This window comes from Anas acuta, chromosome 1, assembly GCF_963932015.1.
Source record: "Anas acuta chromosome 1, bAnaAcu1.1, whole genome shotgun sequence".
In the NCBI taxonomy this organism is placed as follows: Eukaryota; Metazoa; Chordata; class Aves; order Anseriformes; family Anatidae; genus Anas; species Anas acuta.
Window position 1 is genome coordinate 129,062,876 of NC_088979.1, and position 21,300 is coordinate 129,084,175.

Here is a 21,300-nt window from a genome sequence, read left to right on the forward strand (position 1 = left end):
ATTCCAGCCAGACCCAGTACAGGGTCTGTTATAGACCGCCGAACCAGGATGAGGAGACAGATGAGGAGTTCTACAGTCAGCTGGCAGAAGTTGTGAAATCATCAGCACTTGTTCTTGTGGAGGACTTCAACTTCCCAGACATATCCTGGGAACACAACACAGCCCAAAGCAGTCTAGGAGGTTTCTGGAGAGTGTGGAAGATAGCTTCCTGACACAGCTGGTTAGTGAGCCTACCAGGGGAGGTGCCTCGCTAGATCTTCTCTTCACAAACAGAGAAGGACTGGTGGGAGAAGCGGTGGTTGGAAGCTCTCATGGGCACAGTGACCATGAAATGGTAGAGTTCTCCATTCTTGGAGAAGCCAGGAAGGAGACCAGTAAAACCGCTGTATTGGACTTTCGGAGGGCTGACTTTGAGCTGCTCAGGACACTGGTTGGTAGAGTCCCTTGGGAGGCGGTTCTGAAGGGCAGAGGAGTCCAGGAAGGCTGGGCGCTCTTCAAGAAGGAAATCTTAATGGCGCAGGAACGGTCTGTCCCCACGTGCCCAAAGACAAGCTGGTGTGGAAGAAGACCGGCCTGGCTGAACAGAGAGTAGTGGCTTGAGCTTAAGAGAAAAAAGAGGGTTTATAACCTTTGGAAAAGAGGGTGGGCCACTCAGGAGGATTATAAGGATGTTGTGAGACAGTACAGGGACAAAATTAGGAAGGCCAAAGCTCATCTGGAGCTCAATCTGGCTACTGCCGTTAAAGATAACAAAAAATGTTTTTATAAATACATCAACACAAAAAGGAGGACTAAGGAGAATCTCCATCCTTTACTGGATGAAGGGGGAAACTTAGTCACAAAAGATGAGGAAAAGGCGGAAGTGCTTAATGCCTTCTTTGCTTCAGTCTTCAGCAGCAAAACCAGTTGTTCTCTGGATAGCCAGTACCCTGAGCTGGTAGAAGGGGATGTGGAACAGAATGTGGCCCTCATTATCCACCAGGAAATGGCTGGCAATCTGCTACAGCACTTGGACGTATGCAAGTCAATTGGGCCGGATGGGATCCACCCGAGGGTACTGAGAGAACTGGCAGAAGAGCTGGCCAAGCGGCTTTCCATCATTTATGGTCAGTCCTGGCTATGAGGGGAGGTCCCAACCAACTGGCAGCTAGCAAACGTGACGCCTATCTACAAGACAGGCCGGAGGGCAGACCTAGAGAACTATAGGCCTGTCAGTTTGACCTCAGTGACAGGGAAGCTCATGGAGCAGATTATCTTGACTGTCATCACATGGTACTTGCAGGGCAACCAGGTGATCAGGCCCAGTCAGCATGGGTTTATGAAAGGCAGGTCCTGCTTGATGAACCTGATCTCCTTCTGTGACAAAATAACATGCTCGATGCATCGATGGATGTGGTCTACCTTGACCTAAAGGCTTTTAACACCATTTCCCACAACATTCTCCTCAGGAAACTCCCACAACATTCTCCTCAGGAAACTGTCTGCTCGAGGCTTGGACTGGAGTACGCTTCATTAGGTTAAAACCTGGCTGGGTAGCCAGGCCCATAGAGTCATGGTGCACAGAGTCAAATCCAGCTGGAGGCCGGTCACTAGTGGCATCCCCCAGGGCTCAGTACTGGGGCCAGTCCTCTTTAATATCTTCATCAATGATCTGGATGAGGGGATAGAGTGCACCCTCAGTAAGTTTGCAGACAACACCAAGTTAGGTGCATGTGTCGATCTGCTCAAGGGTAGGAAGGCTCTGCAGGAGGATCTGGATAGGCTGAGGTCAACTGCATGAAGTTCAACAAGGCCAAGTGCCGGGTCCTGCACCTGGGGCACAACAACCCCAAGCAGAGCTACAGGCTGGGAGATGAGTGGTTGGAAAGCTGCCTGGCAAAGAAGGACCTGGGAGTATTGGTTGATAGTTAGCTGAACATGAGCCAGCAGTGTGCTCAGGTGGCCAAGAAGGCCAACAGCATCCTGGCTTGCATAAGAAGCAGTGTGGCCAGCAGGTCTAGGGAAGTGATTGTCCCCCTGTACTTGGCTCTGGTGAGGCAGCACCTCGAGTACTGTGTTCAGCTTTGGGCCCCTCGCTACAAGAAGGACATGGAGGTGCTCAAGAGAGTCCAGAGAAGGATGATGAAGCTGGTGAGGGTCTGGAGAACAAGTCTTACGAGGAGCGGCTGAGGGAGCTGGGCTTGTTCAGCCTGGAGAAGAGGAGGCTCAGGGGTGACCTCATCGCTCTCTACAGGTACCTTAAAGGAGGCTGTAGCGAGGTGGGGGTTGGTCTACTCTCCCATGTGCCTGGTGACAGGACAAGGGGGAATGGGCTGAAGTTGCATGAAGGGAGGTTGAGGTTGGATGTTAGGAAGAACTTCTTTACCAAAAGGGTTGTTAGGCACTGGAATGGGCTGCCCAGGGAAGTGGTTGAGTCACCCATCCCTGGAGGTCTTCAGAAGATGTTTAGATGTAGAGCTTAGTGATATGGTTTAGTGGGGACTGGTTAGTGTTAGGTCAGAGGGTGGAGTAGGTGACCTTGGAGGTCTCTTCCAACCTAGATGATTCTGTGATGAAGTGTTCAATCATAACAAGAAATATATGAATACATAGAATATACTAAACAAATTAGAAAACTATCCTGATAGTTTATATATAGCTACACTGGTATGCAAGAGTATGACAAAACATAAGATCTTCTATACTTCCTAGATTGGATGGCAACCCAAACTTTTTTTTTTTTAATATTCTTCCAACCATCATTCTGAAAGAATGGGAAGTCAGGAAAACACATAATTAAATAACTACCTTTTATTTACTTCTTCATCCGCAAATTCTGTGGGTATAAGAGAGAAGTATTTTCCCATCTTCAACCAGAGGTTTGATTTAGGGATCCAACCGTTGTGCGCATGGATAGTATGGATTTTAGCAAGCTGTTTGGCAATGAGTCTTAAAAGAAAAATATGTAATGTTATATTTGCAATAAATTAGACAGCCTTTATCCTACCTTTCCTAGCAAGAATAGATTTCACAGAAACATCATAGGAAATCCAGCAAAAATATCAAAAGAGCATAAAAAAGAGCAGCACAGCTACAAGGTAGCATCTTTCAAGAGCCAAAAGGCCTTCAACAGCACTAAGGGTAGGGGGGAACACTAGTGGGGAGAGGAATCGGAGTTCAGCTATAGCATGCATTATGGACCTCTATTTTCAGTCTTCAACTTGCTTATCTTTAGAAGAGTTGACTTAAATTAGCTACAGGTTTTTAGGCAACAGATACATTTCAGCAAACACATGAAAGTCTACAATCTTAAAAACATCAGCATCTTCTTTTCTCTGCTAAAAGTATGAAAATTATGTCTCAGATAAAGATATTGAGCCTATTCACAAATGAAGAAGACCAGAAACTGGGCTAGGACGACTTGATTTAATGAAGCCCAGCCTTGTAGAGCTACACCACATCAAAAAACTTGACTAGCAGTAGCATTGAAGTATTAAACACTCACAGTAAGCAGAACTCTTAACAAGTATATCCAGTCCTCCATGGGAGCAACAAGGGTCACTTGCTCAAAACTGAAATATGATTAACTAAGACATAGGAAAGCAAGCAGTCACAACTGTGAGCATCAGTTTTGTGCAGGTTTATAAAAATATTTATTTTTTGTCTACTCATAAACTAAGCCCGAGATCCTTTGGGCCTGACAGAACATCATATATGTATCACAGAATTTAGAGAAATTTAAAAGTTTACCTGAAAATATCAGGATTGCACACATGCTCTGGATCCAGTGCTTCTCCCTGCATGAACTCATAGCACAGGCCATTATTGAAAGTACAGTATAGTTGAGGTGCACAGCCATGGGCCTGCAACACACGGAAACTCTTCACTTCCTCATCTCGATCAACTAAGAGCTCAGTCTTATTTCCATAGATTCTAACTAGAACCACATCATCTGTTGTGTCACCCACGTAGCAGCCAATTAGTTTATTGGTGATTCCATCAGTGAACAGCTGAAAAGTAAAAACAAACTGTAAGTGACTTAGATCTGTATTTCTAAATTGCAAGAAGAGAATACAGGGTCATTCCTTGGCTCAGAAGACAATCTTCACTAGACTAAACATTAAAAAAAGATCTACAGAGGTTTTTCATTTAACACATCAAGAGAAAACCATGAAAACATGCCACAGTGAACTACCGAAACACTACATGTAAAAGGCAGTAACTGAAAGCTCAATATTATGAAACAAATTCTCACATAACCATGCTGAAAACTGATGGCTGAAATCAAAGCCCAAACAAGGTGGCCATCCTAAAACTGCAATGAAAGTGATCATAAACACAGGGCAGCACAGAAACCATTCTGACGCACTTCAGAATTTCATTATTTGCTGAACAGCGCACAAACACTACAAAGATATTCTTGGAGTCCTAAGCTACTCCTTTAAAAAGAAAGTAATGGTGAACTGCTTCTGACCTGAGTTTTACCTTCTGACCTGAGTCTTACCTTCCCACTAGTCTTGGGGTATTGCTGCTTGAGAACAATTTGCAAAGTCACTTTGGCTACTGTACAAATTTGATGGAGTACTTCAAATTCAAGACCCCAGTCTTCAACGTCAGGTACCACTCCAAATTTAGAGAACTTCTGACAAGACTCACTCTTCCATCATTCTACTTCATAACTAGTACACACCACTCAAAAGACAAACAAGCATTTTAAGACTTAGGAGCTATACAAAAGCAGTTTTAAAGCCCTGCAATTTACTTTTGCTTCAGTGACCAGTGTAGTCACCAATGCCTGAAAGTACAGAACGTGAAGCAAGTAATTTTCCACAAAAAGAAGAGCATTCATCATCTTTTTACTTACATCTAATGGCAACTTAATCATTGCCTTTCAGACAACAGTGGGGGTATGATTGCTAGAAGTTCTTAGCTATGGGGGGAGAAACAAATACCACCAACAACTGTTGCTTCTCCTTTCATGGGACTAAACTAGTGATTAAAAGGTCTTGTAGATGCTACCAGATTAGCAGGCTAAATCCAGAGTTACTAGGCCATGTATACATAATTGCAGGCAGTCAAGCATTTGAAAGCAAATCAAGAATAATACAGCAGTTCTCTATCTTCTACTATCTGTGACAGTTCTACAGCTCAGTGCTGTAGAACTTTGTGCCCAGTCAATCCAGAGTGAACACTTACAAACTTGCCAGAAGAGACTTACCCATCCTAACTCCAGCTCCTACTAAGTGTCTCAAGGGCAATAGATGAATATTTTCAGGTGACAAGCACACTTTCAGACAGCCAACATCACATGCAAGAACACCAACATTTTTCTGAGTACTTAACAGGCTCCTGCTGTTCTAAACGCAAGTAAACAAATTACAGGTACAATACTTACAACCGTAAATTGCATTCATGTGTATTTATTTGTTTAAATTTATGCCCTTTCTCACACTGTTGCACACCCAAGCCCTGATTAGCTTATAGAAGAATCAAACATTACACAAAGCGTCCTTTCAGGACCTTCCACTAAAATAAGCAACCAACAGAAGGCAACTGCAAGTTGGTTCACATATGCATTTAAATATACACAGTTTTCCGTTTGGTGGGCACCTTTTAATTAACTCACCACCTTTCTATACGAGGCACATTTATCATCAATTCTCATTTAGTAAACTTCTGGCACATGACACGAGGCAGGTGGAGACGGCCTGAACACCTGCATTTGAACATTTTCCAACTATGCAGGTACTGGAAGCTGCGAGCACTTTTGCCTAAGGCAACCTACAAACACTGGGGAAATTTTCTTTCACAACTGACATAAGTCAGACTCAGAACAAAACTACTGACCAAGGAACAGTCCTGCTGCATTTCAGACCTTTTAGGAAAGCTTAACATTTAAAAAAAAAATTTCCCCCCTTTTAAATTACACGTCAACAACAGGCAACTTCTCTACTTGCATCACTGTCCCTGAAAGCCTTGGAGGTGTTGGTTTTTTTTTTTTTTTGAAAGCAAAAAAAGTCGCAAACTTTTCCCCCCCCCCTCTAAGGTTAAGTGGGTCTAATTTTGAAACGCTAAGTAGTACCATTCAAACACAAGTTAGTTTATTTTTCAAGTCTCATGGATATGGAGAAATCAAGCATCACCAGGAGCTTTTTAAACCCTAAAGGCCCCCCCACTCCCAGCCCCAAAATTGAGTCTCCCTGTTTTAGAAAGGGAAGAATTCACAAAGATGTGTTTTAACTATCGCATCTTGCTTTGCTCAGATTTCTTATGTGATTTAGCCAACAAACTCAAAAAAAGCAGAAAAAAGTGGCAGAGAATACAGAAAGTACTCTGCATAAAAGTTATGGACAGTCAGTCTCATGCAAATAGGTTCAGCAAGTCATGCCATAAAGCCGAATTATCCTATTACATGATTCACCCAGAATTAGGGCTTTACAGACACTTATTACTAGCTATTAATAATCCAAAATAGGAGACAAGTAATGAAGTCTTTGCCTTAAACAGTCCTCAAAGCACTAAAATAATGTTACACTGTTAGTACAACTTAAAAACTGTACAGTTTAACATACCTACTGGTTTCCACAGTAAGATACATTTATACTCTTAACACTACTATATTTTTGTTTGACACTCACATGGATATTACAAGTTCTCTCTAAGATAAGGATCACATGCCTGAGCAATGGAGCAATGTTATCTAATTTGACCAAGCAGAGCATTTCTTCATTTCAAGTGTGGCTTGTAAATCATAAGTGACACCTCTGTAAGGTCATCATCTGCCCCCCACCCCGGTAAGTGTATAGTCACAGAAGGGACCTCCCCTGTGATCACTGATTCTCATACTTCTCAGTATACAAATAGAATAAACTCAAAAAAGTTCAAGGAATTCACCACCAGAGTTATCTGCTCCTGAAACATGTCGGAAGGATATGCTTTTATGTTCTTAGCAGTTCTTAGAAAGAACTAACTTGCTTAATGACATCCACATATACAACAGTTGTGCTACATTAAGGTTTAGGGTGAAAACCTTTAGTCTAAAAGCACTGATGTTTTCAAGATATGAGCACCCAGCACACAGGTAGCTCCTGATCTGTTCCATTATGTACCTCGAAACGCAATCTCTTCACAACCATATGCTGGCTGAAAGTTCCTACAAAATCAAGTCAGCTTCAAGTCACTGGAACTTCTGCTACCCCTTCCTATGTCTATAAAAATAACTCTAATCTAGCTTGCCCTTCTCTCTGTGCAGGATGGTACTATGGACAAGAAGAGCAGGTTCGAAGGTCCCAAGAAACGGCAACAGCACAAATAACAGAGACCTAAGTAGTACTGATGCAAGGAACAGTAAGAACTTGAGGTTTGCTTCTGATGGTTAAACAGAAACTTCTGGCCACCTCACAGCTTTTGTCACACTGCATAGGTCTATTATCCCTCAGAATAAGCCTCATTAGCATTAATAAAAAACAACTCCACAGCAAGGAAATTGGACTCCCTTGACTTATAATTTAGGAACTCTAGTTCTTATTAGCATCTATTTGTAACATGCTGCTATAGGTAATTATTTACACCCAGGAGCATTTTATTTATTGATTAATAAATAAATAAGAAGGCAGAAGAGTTTGCTTACTTTTCTAATAACATAGCAGATAATTTCCATACTCCGACATGAAAAAACACTTAATGTTGTCTACCAATAAAAGAATTTAATACTTTATTCAGTACACAATTAATGCAAGATTTAAACAATCTGCTTGGAAGGTCTTCCCTGAAACAAACTGAGATGCAGCAGAGCAAAATATCAGTTCTGTAACAAAAGCATGATCAGAACAGACCCCTATTATGGAGGCAAGAAAAAAAAATTCAGTAAGCTCTCAAGGTCACGTAGAAGATGGAAAAATCTACAGTGTTACATATACCAGGTAGGAAATTCTTGAAATATATCTAGACATACAGAGAGCAAATGGAAGCAAAAAACACAACTGAGTGAGTAAAACAAAACAAAAAGAAGCACAACTCTGGTACTCTAGTAGTCTGAAAAAATTAAATATTGTGATATGTACTTATCACCTTGTGGTACCTACTTTCAGGTGATACAATGCTAAGCTACAGCTGAATTCTGACAACATTCCTGGAAATGATATTTATACTGGCCCATGATCTAGGCAAGAAATACAGGAGGAGATTTAGCTGGAAGTCCAGACTGTCAAGGCTCTCCAGCTCTTGGGAACAAACAAATTGTTTACTCAAATACAAAGTGAAGGTTAGAAATCTACAAATGAGTTATTCAAGTGCAGTCACAGAAAGCAGTAGATAGAAATAGGACAGGTCAAGTAGGTCCAGGAAGAGCAGAAACATGTCTTTTTTGAGACAGCTTACTTTAAAAGCAATTATACTTTAAAAATCTCATAATGATCAGGTTATTAGATTTCTGATAAAGGCATGCGCTGGATATATTCCTATCTCATAATAAGTGCTTCAAAAAAGCTTGTATATGATCCTATTGTTCCAGGTGCTCAAAAGAATGAGAACCAAGTTCTGATCACATGGAACATGCATGAAAAGGCAGAAATTAAGTGTCACAGGGGGAAAAGTAGAAAGCACTTACCCAGCAAATTTTCCACAACTTTTTTCCAATTTTTTTGTCCTTACATCCACTGAAGGAGAAACAGTAGTAGTAGTAGTACTGTACTGCTGCAGAAACAAACAGGAATGTGATGTTTCTGCATTGATAAGGAGGGCTCTCCCTGGTTCTGCTTCTGAACCCGAAAATGACAGGGGAGATCTCCAGAAAGGCATAATTTGTAATATATGCTTCTTGAAATCTTCTCAGCATTGAAGTTTCTATTGTAAGATGCAACTTATTTTTTTTTCTGGGAGAATACAGTCTATGCAAGCACATCCACAAGCATACCTCTGCCAAGAATTCCATACCTTGAAAAGAGGTTCATCATTTCTCCATCTTTTTTCTTTTTTTCAGCTACTCATAAGAGAAGACAAAGTACTGGTTGGTTACTGGAAAATGCAGGTCTCATATGTCAGAGAAACATCATCCAAAGGTCCCCAGGCTCTGGAGCCACAACACCCCCAGGCCACCACACTTTGCAGTTGGAAGCCAGTGCCTACATGACTTGAGCTATGAGCTGGCCACAAACAAGCACCATTTGTTGTGAGAAGCAGGAGCTAGCAGGAAGCCAGTAAATAAATGGTGCCATTCTATGCTAAGTTTGGCCAGAGGCTGAACTACCAGTTCTCCAGCGAACACTTGGGGCACCCAGCCATGACAGCAGCATGGAGAAAAACCAATACTACTACTACTGTTATTACTATATGGCATGGGAAACAAACACTTTTTGGCTACCAATCAAGCCTGCAGCTTCAAAGAACACTTTTTTTTTTTTAAGATGTGAAATCCCATGTCTTTCATATCCTCAATATGAAGACCATTTAAAATTACATGCAGAAATCTAAAATACTACAGATACATCACTGTTTGCAAGGACCAGTTCTGATCTAAATGTGTTACGATGAGTTAATTTTTCTTTGGAGACTTATTCTAGCATAAATAAAAATATTTCGTCTTCTTTCTGAAGACTATTCTCCTACCCAAGGAGACAGTCAACATCTGATAACCAGTTGAGAGACTTGTGTAGCAGCAAATTGTTTTAGAACCTTCTACAGACTACACAATACTGATTAAAAGTTATAGACATACATGTAAAAATAGACTAATGTAATGTATAAAAGGAGTCAAGATTTTAATTCCAACAATGGATTTGCTGTTCCTACTCTGGAGACTTCTGACATGAATCAGCATCTAAAAGTGAAAAAGCCACAGACTAAAGAGGAACACCTTTAGGAAGCTGTCTTTTCTGACATCACAAGCCTTTCCTAGAAGTTATGTCCATACATAGCCAGGTAACTAACAGGCTGTGTCTTAGCAAAAATTGACTTTTATTTAATTACCTAGAATGAGACTCATCAGTACAAACACACCTATACCATGCACAGCTGGATTACATCATACTGTGATGTGGCACATCAATTCACCCCGTGAACATGATTGCTGCTCCACCCACTGATACCATAAAAATTCCTTTACAACAAGAGATTATCTAGCATCAAACACATGAGAACAGAGAAATCAATCAGCATCAAGTGACATCTACTACCTAAAGTTCTCAATTGCTGCAACACTGTGTTCAAGGTACACCTCAAATTACAGTTTTTCCACAATACACCACCATCAGTGTAGCCCATTCTGAAACAATTTCATGTTATTTTCCTTCACTCAATCTTCCTCTAAGTAACTACTTCCACAACTGTTGAAGATCATATCCTAGAACAGCTAGGTGTTAAAAAATACCACTCTTGAAAAAAAATGTAATAGCATTCAGATTCAGAAAATATTAGTTTGATTTGTTCCCCATGAGATTTATGTTTTGTTCCCATTCAATTATCTCATTGCTTTAAATTCCATATACAGTCTCTGTTTAAATAAACAGAGTATCTTAAGTAGTTCAGAAACCTGAAGCCAGGCTTTTTGTAATAAATACAAACATGCAGACAAGAACAGAACTCTGAGCAGCAGCCAGAAAATATTAATTAAAGAAAAGCTATTGAGCACAAGTCAGGAAGGAAAAAAAGCAGATAGATGGGGGGAAGGGAGAGAGAAAAAGCTAACCGGATATATAAGGAAGTAAGGTTTAAGTTAAGTATTTTGTTGGCTGAAGTACAAGTCTTTCTAAGCACAACTAAGTCCTTACGAAGAATAGTAAGCCACAGTAGTAAAGTCATGCAAAGCACTGACAAACGCTAAGACGTGTACATCCTGAACAAAGACAGCACTATACCACAATATTCCATAATGTGAGTGTGAACGAGAAACATTTGTGAAACCTTTTTGGAAATGATATGGAACAAAGTTCTACAGAGAAGCTTGCAGATTCTAAAAAAAGTAAATTTCATTCAATAATTGAATCTCCTTAAAAAAAAATTCTTTTCTTCCCCTTTAGGTTTGTGCAAGGACAAGAACAGTGGTAGCATGCAATTTTATCCCAGATTCCCAAGTGATCCTGCAGCTGACTTTTGGATACATATCACACTATGCAAATAATAAATGTGTAAATTAACACTCTTTAAGTCTCTTCACCAGTAAGAGCAAGCAACCTTTATTTTTAACATTAAAGAACACTTCAGAATGAAAACAAATACAGATTGTATTCCCTGCTGCTTAACATTATGCTGTAGAGAGGCGATTATATATTAACCAACTGAATCCTTTGTTAGGAACAGACCTATAGATGTTCAGTAGGTCATGGAATGAAAGAATCCCAAGTCTACACTTGGAGTGGTCACTGGCCTTCCTGTACCATAACCAAACACTGATCCTCCTTCAAAAACAAAGTTTCACCCCATAAAAGAAGGGAAAAAAAATTAAGATGAGAAAACTTAAGAAATTTTTACATTAGGAAGGTGATAAAACCTTTTTATGGCATGAAAGAGTTAAATATAGATAAAGTTTTCTTTTTCATTACAATTTTTATATTCAGGCCAACTCATTAGTAATGTCCACTGTCACAATTTAAGCTGTTCACTAATCAAAACAGGGTTTGAATTTTGAAGGGCATTTTACCTCATGAAATCCCCAGGCACTGTTCCCTATATTCGCTTCAACAAACTTCTGGATTAAGAAAGCTGTAAGCTTTCACCAGGAGGTTGAAGCCTCCATAGAGATTCTGTCCAACCTGAACTACTCTATTTTATTACTTTGATCATGTTACAGAATCAGAAGCTACTAAAACAAATACGTGCTTTTTGTGATAATGACATAGCTTTCTGAAAGTGTAAAGCAGAGAACGCAAACCTCGAGAATTTAAGATTTAGAAAATACAATACCCAGTTCTACACAGCTTCCAGTGCATCCTTAGATGACAACTGCACAACTGAAGTATGTGAAGTTCATATTTAGACAGGAAAATTTTGCTTCTCCTTATCACTACAAAACAACATATTTATGTTCTTGTACACTGGTAACATTCACATATAACTGGAGACAGGAGATGCATTAAAATGAACTGCCTGTGATTCAGCAAATGGTTGGCAATGCTTACAGATTCTAGAATTTCTACAAATTCTGCATTAAAAGGATACTTTAAACAATGACTAATTATTTTCATCCTGTCCTACATTTGTTTCCTATACTGATACAAAAAAAAAAATCAAAAGTCATGAGTATACCTTAAACTTACAGATCTTACAAGAAGTAAGGATTAAATATTAAGATGTTCTAAATACACTCCAGAACTGTTTCACTGACTAATCAGTTTGGCACACAGAACATTTTTTTGCAAGAGAAGTTGATTAACTTTTATAAGTCAAGCCCTGGACTCTTCCAACTTCTTACTCATTGTTTTGAGCCAAGAATTACTTGAGAGCAAAGGTAGATAGCAGCAGAGTTCAACAGAGGAAGCAGTTCCTTCCACCTACCAATGTTCTTTGTCTACTTTGCTATCATGCTGCTGTTTCACATTAGACAAGCATATTTTCCACGTGATACATGATTCTCATTTTTTCCTCCCTCCTAAATATACATGTATGCCTATCCAATGAGAAGAATCCAGGGCAGACCTTGTTTGCTCCATCCTCTGAACAAAAGCAGTCATCTTCAATTTCAGCATCTTACCGTATGCGATGCATGTGTAACCACATGAATTCTTTGTTGTTATGTATAGACATAACATTTAAAAACAGACTAAAGAGTAAAAATAAAGGGCTCCTAAAGAGCTTCACAAATAGGATTTTTTGCTGTTGCAAACAAAGAAAATATAAAAAAAAGAGTAGAAAATTGTTTGATTTTAAAGTAATTTGGTTCAAACAAGATTGAGACAGTTTTTTATACGCAAGCACCTAACCAGACAGTAGCCTATTACTTTCATATTGCGTGGCTAGTCAAGTAAGTCCCAGTTCCACACCAATGGCAGTGGTGCTTTTTATTCTAATTGCTTTTTCTTCCAAACTGAGTGGTGAAGGAAGGAAGTGGGTTTGTTTTTTTTGTGTGTTCTTGTGGCGTTTCATTTTAAACATGCTAGAACTTTCCCAAAAGGTCAGGAACATCCCACTTTAAAATGAAAATATTTCAGTTTATTAGAATGCCTGCATGAATGAAAAAGTGATGTTGAGAAGTAACGTATCATCAAACTAAAACAAACCCACAAACAGGAACCCTGTTTAATACTCGAGGAAAAATATCCTACCTACACTGGGACTGTGCCTCACTTACAACTGCGGTCCTCAAAGAAATTATTTCAGGAAAAAAAAAAAGCATTAGCTTTGTTTTCATGCTAACTGAGTTGTGCAAGTCAAATTTCTATTATCCAGAAACTTCATAAAATCGAAGCCCATTTACGCGTTATTACCACAACGATCTCAGTTTTTCTACAGGAATTATTTCCAACTGCTAGTTCACCTCAGGAGAAAAGAAAAAAAAAAAAGCTTTACGAAAACGATACACCTCCGCACATTGTTAACTGCTGGAAAAAAAAAAAGAAAAGAAACAGGTTAAGAGGACGGCAGGAACCGCCCAGAGGAAGGCAGGCTACACGCGATGCGCCGCTCTGCCAGCGGCAGCTCCCGCCCGGCGCGGGGCTCGGTGCGGTATGTTCTAGAAGCGCCACGGCGCCCGGTCCCGCACAGCGGATCCGCACGGCGCCGAGGGCTCCTTCACCCCGCCAACCGCCGGGGAAGGTGCGGCGGGCCCGCCCCGGGCGGCGGCGGCCGTTACCTCACCGCGGCACCTCCCGTTACCTCGGCGGCCGTTACCTCAGCGGCCGCCCCCTCCCTCCCCCGGCTTCCTTCCCCGCCGCCCCCCGGGGAAGGGGGGAGGGGGGTCCCCCGGCTTTGCGAGAGTCCCTGCCCGGCAGGGTGACGGGGGAGGGCCCTTCTCCTCGGCCCCTCGCCGCCGGGGCGGCACGGCCCCTCCTCGCCCCTGCCCTGCCCGGAGCCGGGCTTCAGGGGGGAGGGCGCGGAAGGAGGAAGAGGAAAGGGAGCGCTGGGGCCGGCAGGGGGCAGGGGATGCTGCCCGGCCACGCCGCCCCGCCCCGCCAGCAGCCTGCCGAGCAAATGGGGCTCGGCGCAGGGGGCTGCGCTGGGAGGAGGCGGGGGGGAGGGGAAGGAAGCGCGGCGGCGGCTCCCCCGCACAATGGCCGCCCGCCCGCCCTGCCCTTCCCTCCTCATCCCTTCCCCTCCCCGCCGCATCCCGCCCGCAGGCCCCGCGGCGCCCCCCGTACCTGCAGCGTCACCTCCTCGGGTCTCCAGTGGGGCCGCAGGCGGCGCAGGAGCTGCAGGGCGCCCTGGCGGCAGCCGGGCCCCTCCCGCTCGCTGACGGTGATGTCCAGCTTGGGCACCTCGGGGGAGCCGGGCGGGACGTGGATGTAGTTGGACATGGCGGCGGGCAGGGACGAAGGGGCGGCGGGCGCGACACGGGCGGGCGGCTCTCGCTGGCGTCTCCTCCGCGCTGGAGCCGGCAACTGAAGGGGGAAATTTCCACTGGGGCTCTCGATAAAGCGGCTCCACCTCCCCCGGCTGCGGCGCGGAGCAGCCTGGGACAGCGGGCGGAGCCTGCCGCCGCCCGGCCCCTCACCTGCCCGCCGCGGCGCCCCCCCCCGCCCACCCGGCCCCGTCACGGCACCGGCGGGCACGGCCCGGCTGCCGCCGTCAGCGCGTTGCCTTTCTTTTCGGTACCTGCCTCAGTAACGCCTTTATTTTTACGCCTTTATTTTTTTTTTTAATTAATTTCTTAATCATCGTTCTTCCTTCCTGCGGGGTGTATACTTGGTGCGGTTGCAGCCGGTGCCATCGGTATTCCCTCCGGGCGCTGAGGACGCACCGCGCTGTGCGCCTGCCCCGTGTTCAGTATCTCCGTGAAGAGCAGGCAGCCCATATGCAATGCGGAATAAAATTAATCTTGAAAACCGTGCTGCCTGCAAGCGTTGATGGGGCGGTTTGAGATCGTTTTTTTCAGCCAAAACAAAAGTCCAGAGTATACCAAAATAAAGCACGTTATTTTTATTTTTATTTTTTTAAAAGGAACTGATACTAATTTTTTGGACATGTTTATATCACCCATAATACTCCCATAAGTACATGCCTCCCATCGCATTCTGTGATCTTCCTAAGTAGGCAACACTGAAGACTCAGGAAGTTCCTCTACCATAAAGCAAGTATTAGGGTAGCCTAAGACACAATAACTATGCAAACAGAATAATGGCCAGGCTTTTCCCTGAAGAGTTTTTACTCTAAATAGACACAGGTCAGGGAGAAAGGGCATAACATCCATTCAAAATGAACAATGCCGAGAGGGAAATGGCAAATTCTACAGTTTGAGTTATTAGTTTCATATGTGCTCCTCACCAGAACCATGGCACATCAGTAACCTTCCTACCGTGTCATCCACTACAATCTACTTGGGAACATCTTGTTTTTTACCAAGAATGGCTGTCTTCTTGTCACTGAAGGGCTTTGCATAGCCTAAGTAAGTACACCATCACTTCTGCTCCCATTATTTCTATTGAACACCTAACCTTATCCCATAGTTGTTCTTCACCCGTATACCTCTCCCCTCAGATGGAGCTCAACATTTGGAGTAGTCTGTCAACAATTTTTTTAGGTCATTTTCATCTTACATCTCTTTTTCTCTCATTCCTCATTATTAGTATTCTCTTCCACTTGAACTTTGGCTCAGACCTTCTCTAGTGTTTAAAATCTTTAGAGACAGGAATCTGTCTTTGTGGGAGTTTAGGAAACAAAATTGCCTTCTGTTGTATTTTAAATGAGAATATAATGTTTGTGGGTTGATGTTATTAGTGTTAATATGTTTTTCCATATCAATAGCCTTTTTCTGTCAAGGACTGAAAGAGTAAGATGGGGGGATTAAATTTCTAGTGTCACTAATGTCATAACATTTCCAGATCTAAATGTTATAGCTTCAGTACATTTCTAGTGGTAATATACTTTTGGCTTGCCTTTATTTAAATCTGTTCTTTAAAAGAAAATATTCAAAGTTCTGTAATCCTCTTTCCCGTGATTTTGCATGTCTTTTTGTATACATAGGCCTCTTAAAACCTTTTTTCTCCATCTCACCTGACTGGACTTCCCCATTTCTTCCATTAGCCCACTCCACTTTTCTTCTTTAAATGTAGGACATTTTTAAAGTTTAAACTCTTTTTTTTTATTATTATTATTATTAAAAAAAATACTTCTTCAGAGATCTCATCATTTATACATTATTCAGTCTTTTAAGTTAGTATTAGCATAGTAGCTAATAGCATGGTAGTAGCATAGCATGATAGCACCCTATCTCGTCAGGTGATACAATGCCCTCTGCTTCTACTCGGGCAGTTTGGTAGATGATAAGCTAAGACTTATTTGCAGATTAAGGGCAAAGTGACATTTTTGTTAAAATAAAATGTCAGAAGTTGAATGCTCCAACTTCCGCATGACCTGGTCTAAACAGAGATTCAGTCATGCTAATACAGAAGAAAATACTTATTCCTGCCAGAAGCCATATTACTTTCAGTTGTTTGCTCTGAGAAGCCTTGCTAATTTGCCAAAGTCTGACTAAATCTCCAGAAGTTGGCTGTGAATTTATTTTAAACATAAGGGGGGAAGTTGGAGCCATCATGGTGTTTAGATTGTTTGGTAATTAAGGAAACTGAACTTAAAGATCAGTTAGGCTTTTAAACTACTAAATATAGATATATATTTATAAATATATAAATAGATAAAAGAACTAGGGATGTGTAGGCAGCAGCACCTTCATCTATTCAGGTCATGGTATAAAGGCACATCCTTTTTGCTTGTCCTCAAAGTGCATGGGTAAATCTTCATTCCTGTTTTACAATGGTTGAAGAAAAGTTAGAGCTAGCAACTAGTTCTGTTCCCTCTTTACCTTATGTTTCCTGCAAATACTTGCTGTGTTTGAATCAAACCCCAGAAAACATGTTCTGAGGACAGGGACTGTTACTCAAAGTTCCCAGGAACAGTATTTTTTTTCCTTTTAGAAAAAATATTTTTACCCTTTTTAATCCTCCTGAAACCTGTACCCTACAAACTGTGAAATTCATTAATAGGAACTCCAGTGCAATCTTCACAGGCTACAAAGCATTCAGGTCGGCTACAGACTTGTTCTTAAAAAGGCCTGATGTTTCATGAAATAAAGGCTTGGGAACACAACATGCATCTTTTTTAGACACACCATACTAAATTAAAGTCATCCTAAGGCTGACCTTATAGACATACACAATGTGGAACTGGAAAAACCCGGGTGCTTTAGTTCTCTCCCAGGCTGCGCTCTACCAGCCAGTCTGGGTATCAACTACCTACAGCCTGTTTGAACTGCTTATCCTCACAATTCTGCCATTCTCTTTTCTATCTTCTGCTAATCAGAAACCAGGTTTTGCCATTTCATTTATTTCTACATTTTTTATCTTGCTTTTAGGTCAGTGCTGAATGCCTTATAAGCTCTCTAAAAAAAAAAAAAAAAAGGAAGAAACATCAGGCTTAGAACCAGTTGTAACTTCCCAGATGCAGTTCTCCTGGCTGCTTGCCAAACCCAGTAATTCAGTAATTGCTTCAGAAGAACTCAGTACATAAATGTGACTGTGAGTCGAAAATGTACCCCTTCTAGCCATAATTAACTTTAATAATAGTTTGCATACTTGAGAGTCTCAAAATACTGTTCTTATATTGTCCTAATCTTACAGATAGAAAAATTGAGTCATAAGGTTAAACCTGCCATTAAACCAGTCAGTCAGTGGGCCTGGAAATAATTTTCGAGTTTCAGTCCAGTCCTTTGATCACAGCATTTCTTCAGGGCTTTAAAGAATGTCATCTCTGTTGATTATCCAACATGTATTATTTGTGTCAAGATGAATCACATCTCTGTACACACAGTGTTAAACTGTAATTCAACTCTTATATTTATTTATTATATTGATTTTTAAAGTGCCTGGTGCCCTAGCATCCATATTGATTTACCAGCAACAACTCTCAACACACAAAGCTGATAGTTCTGTCATATGTTTATTGTACTCTATAAACAGATTTCATTTTAATGTTGGTGAAGACTAGCTTGAAATGTATTATTTTTTAAAAATCTTGGCAATTTATAAATTTCTCTAAGATGGATACTGCTTGGCATGTTGTTTATATGGTAAAAACTCTTGTGCAAGTTGCTTGACAGAATAATGGATTATAGCTTTTTCAAGTGTATTTTGAAAGCCACATATGACAGAGTAAAAGCTTCAATGCTCGTTGCAGTTTTATGACTTCATTTTCTAGTAGCCTAGTTAGTGACATGCATGCGACACATTCCATATGATAACCTAGTTGCTAGCTATCTTACCCCTGTATTTTTCCAGTATGGGAGTGGTGCTGTGCATAATGTAGTCTTTATAACAAGTGTGATTACATGTGAAATAGCTTAGCGGTTTCCATCTTTCAGTTTTTCAGGGTTTCACCTGGAAACCTTGGCAGTTCTCCTACTGGAAGTCTGGACAATTGTGGCAATAGGCTTGCTTACCTCCAAGGCTGCTTCAGGTAAATGCACAGATGTCTTCCCTCTAATCTGTCCCTGTCTCAAAGTCTGGGAACCACAGGTTGAACTGCCGTGGATAGTTACCCAGTCACACACACTGCAGGAAACATGGCCTCAACTAAACAAAACACTTAAATGCATTTAAATTAATCTCAGTTCAATGAAGAGACAAAGCCTGCTTAAGTCAGTAGGGCCAAATACATTCTTAAGCAGGTGCTAAATCACAACGAGCAGCTCAGCAAGAAATTCCATTATTTCTCCATGCTGGAGGGGCTAAAATGTACATTTGTTGTACAAATGGCTGTTTATAAAACTAGGCAAGGCTCTTTGTATAGCCCTTGCATATAAAGAAAGAAAAGAAAATCTTCATACTAATTATGCTACTCAAAAATATAGATTAAGTAAAGCAGCACAAAATAAAATACCACAAAAAGGCCACTGTCTGCATTTATTTTAATAGGAAAAAAAAAAAGAGTAATTCCAAGTTGATTGATCTAAATCTGAACTGTATACGCATACAATAGTTTGCCATATCCTGAGGTTTTTCTCAAGGGCAACAAGTATACATACTGTGTAAGTACCCAGATTGAGTCTACTGGGGTAATTTTAGTATGCCTCACATGCAAGAATAAATTCACACACAGCAATGTAAAAGGAGAATTTGAACAGCTTTTATATCTTCTAGAAATATCTTTGTAACATATTATTGACTAATAAAACATCCTCCTAGAGGAAAAAGTTATAAACCTCAGTAATTTGAAACCCTGTGAACAAAGACAGTGTCAAACGTACATTTAAATATTATGTTAGCTTGTAAAAGAAGCCTAGAATACCTTGTTTTCTTATTTTTAAGGCATTATCAGAATGCTATTCTGTTTTCTCTAGTGAAATCTTTAATCATTTTTATAGTATAAAAAGGGGGGAAGGAGTAAGCTGAACTAAATTAAAACAAATTTAAAAGATACATACAGAATAGTCTTGAGAGACCAAGAATATGGTTATCACATATAAATTAGTGCCAGTTCACATGTAACTTGAATAAAGAAGGAAAGGCAAAAAAAAGGTAGAAAAGAAGGGAAAGCAAATAATAGGCAGTTTTTGCGATTCCACATCAATGAGAAATTACTAAACTGGCATAGGTGTTTTCCTCACAAAAAATGTTATTCTAAGTGATCTTGTTGGTAGTTTCAAGAAATCAAAGACTGAAGAATCATAGAAGTTATGCAGAAATAGTGCTGATTTCTCAATTGTATCTAATCCCTTTGCATCAAGTTGGACAATAATTAGAAAGACTTGGGGGCAACAAGATCACATCCTTTCTTTAAGATTTCCAGCAGCCTGCACATCCAGGCATCTGTCTACCAGACTCAATCCTGTTGTTTGTTTGTTTGTGTGTCCCTCTTTGTATAATTTCTCTAAGCCCCGCTTCCAACCTGGTTTATAGGGTATTTCCTACAGGATTAAGGTTAAGGTGACCAGACTTTGTCTATCCTCTCTTAATGACTTTAGGAGGAAAGGCTTCAGAATTTCACTGGAACTTTAAATCCCAAAGATAGTTTTGCATCATATCATTCTGGAAATTCTTGAACGGATTAATAAAAAGTAATCATTTGTTTTTCACTGAAAGAAAGGAGAGGAGAAGTAAGCTTTTATCTGTTCTCTTGCTGCCTATGAACTTTTAACTTTTTTTTTTATTGTCTTTTTACTTGACACTTCTTTTTTTGCCACTTTTCAAATGGGTTGAAGGGAGAGGTCCCTTCACTTTTGAAAGGTGCATAATTCCACTTTATCTGGATTAACATCAGGTAGCATAATCTAGTATCCCCTGCTCAAACTTTGCCTCTTTTGTCTTTATTTTGATCTTTTGCCCTTACAAGTTTACTCTGGTAGACTAGAAGTATGTCGTATATATTTGACTAGATCCTTAATGGACTTGGAAGTCCTGTATCCAAGAAACAACCACCTCAAATCAATCTGGGGTGCTACAGTCATTTTCCTTTTTCTTTTTGTTCTATAATCTATATGCTTCTTTTTATTTGTTTTGTTTTTCCCCCACTGTCTCAGTTTTTTCCTAGATTCTTGTCTCCTTTTGGCCTCCTCTTTGGTAGTGTTTTTCTTTTGTTGCATGCCAGCACATTGCTAACTAGCAGAGTCTGGTTAAAATCAGTTACGCTGGAGGAACAGAACTTTGCACAGCCTGTTTCAGTGCCCATCCACCAGGAAAACTACCATTTACCTCACCGGGAGCCAAATGAAGTGGAACAGGTTACATCTGTACAGTCACATGTGCTTGGATTAAAGTTCGCAGCCAGGCTCTGCTCTCTCACTGCTCTCAGCCCACCACCAGTGAGGGTGCAAATTCCACCCGGGGGGGGGGGGGGGGGGGGGGGGGGTGTGCAGCAGGGGCTGCCTGGGGCCACGAGGCAGGGGGCAATGTGGGGCCTGGCCCCCAGGGCCTATCCCATCACCTCCAGCCAGAAGTTGGCAGAGGCTAATGGGGATGGTGTCTAGGAGAGGGGACCAGTAAGGGCCATTCGTGCCCCTGGGAAAGCAAATCTGACTTTCACAAGGGCACTCCAATTTCCATCCTAAGCCTACAAGTTGTAGGTTGTTGTTTTCACTAGAAAGTCCTGCAGATTTTATTTTATTTTTGTATTATCTGTTACATTATTTTTCCTACAGACTGTGCTTTGACTACTTTCCTACAGACCCTCTTAGAGGGCTTG

The 21,300-nt window shown here is 41.2% G+C and overlaps 1 protein-coding gene across 1 annotated transcript in view; it reads right to left on the minus strand.

Annotated features, from left to right (window-relative positions):
- The window catches only part of ETNK1 (ethanolamine kinase 1), a 34,826-nt gene extending 20,253 nt beyond the window's left edge, over nt 1–14,573 (minus strand). Inside the window, exons 1-3 of the mRNA XM_068655162.1 lie at nt 14,268–14,573; nt 3,730–3,989; nt 2,788–2,928 (exon numbers count right to left, since the gene is read on the minus strand). Coding sequence (XP_068511263.1) covers nt 2,788–2,928; nt 3,730–3,989; nt 14,268–14,423 — 557 coding nt within the window. The 5' untranslated portion in view covers nt 14,424–14,573. The remainder of the gene's footprint in view (nt 1–2,787; nt 2,929–3,729; nt 3,990–14,267) is intronic.
- Between the last annotated feature and the right edge of the window lie 6,727 nt (nt 14,574–21,300).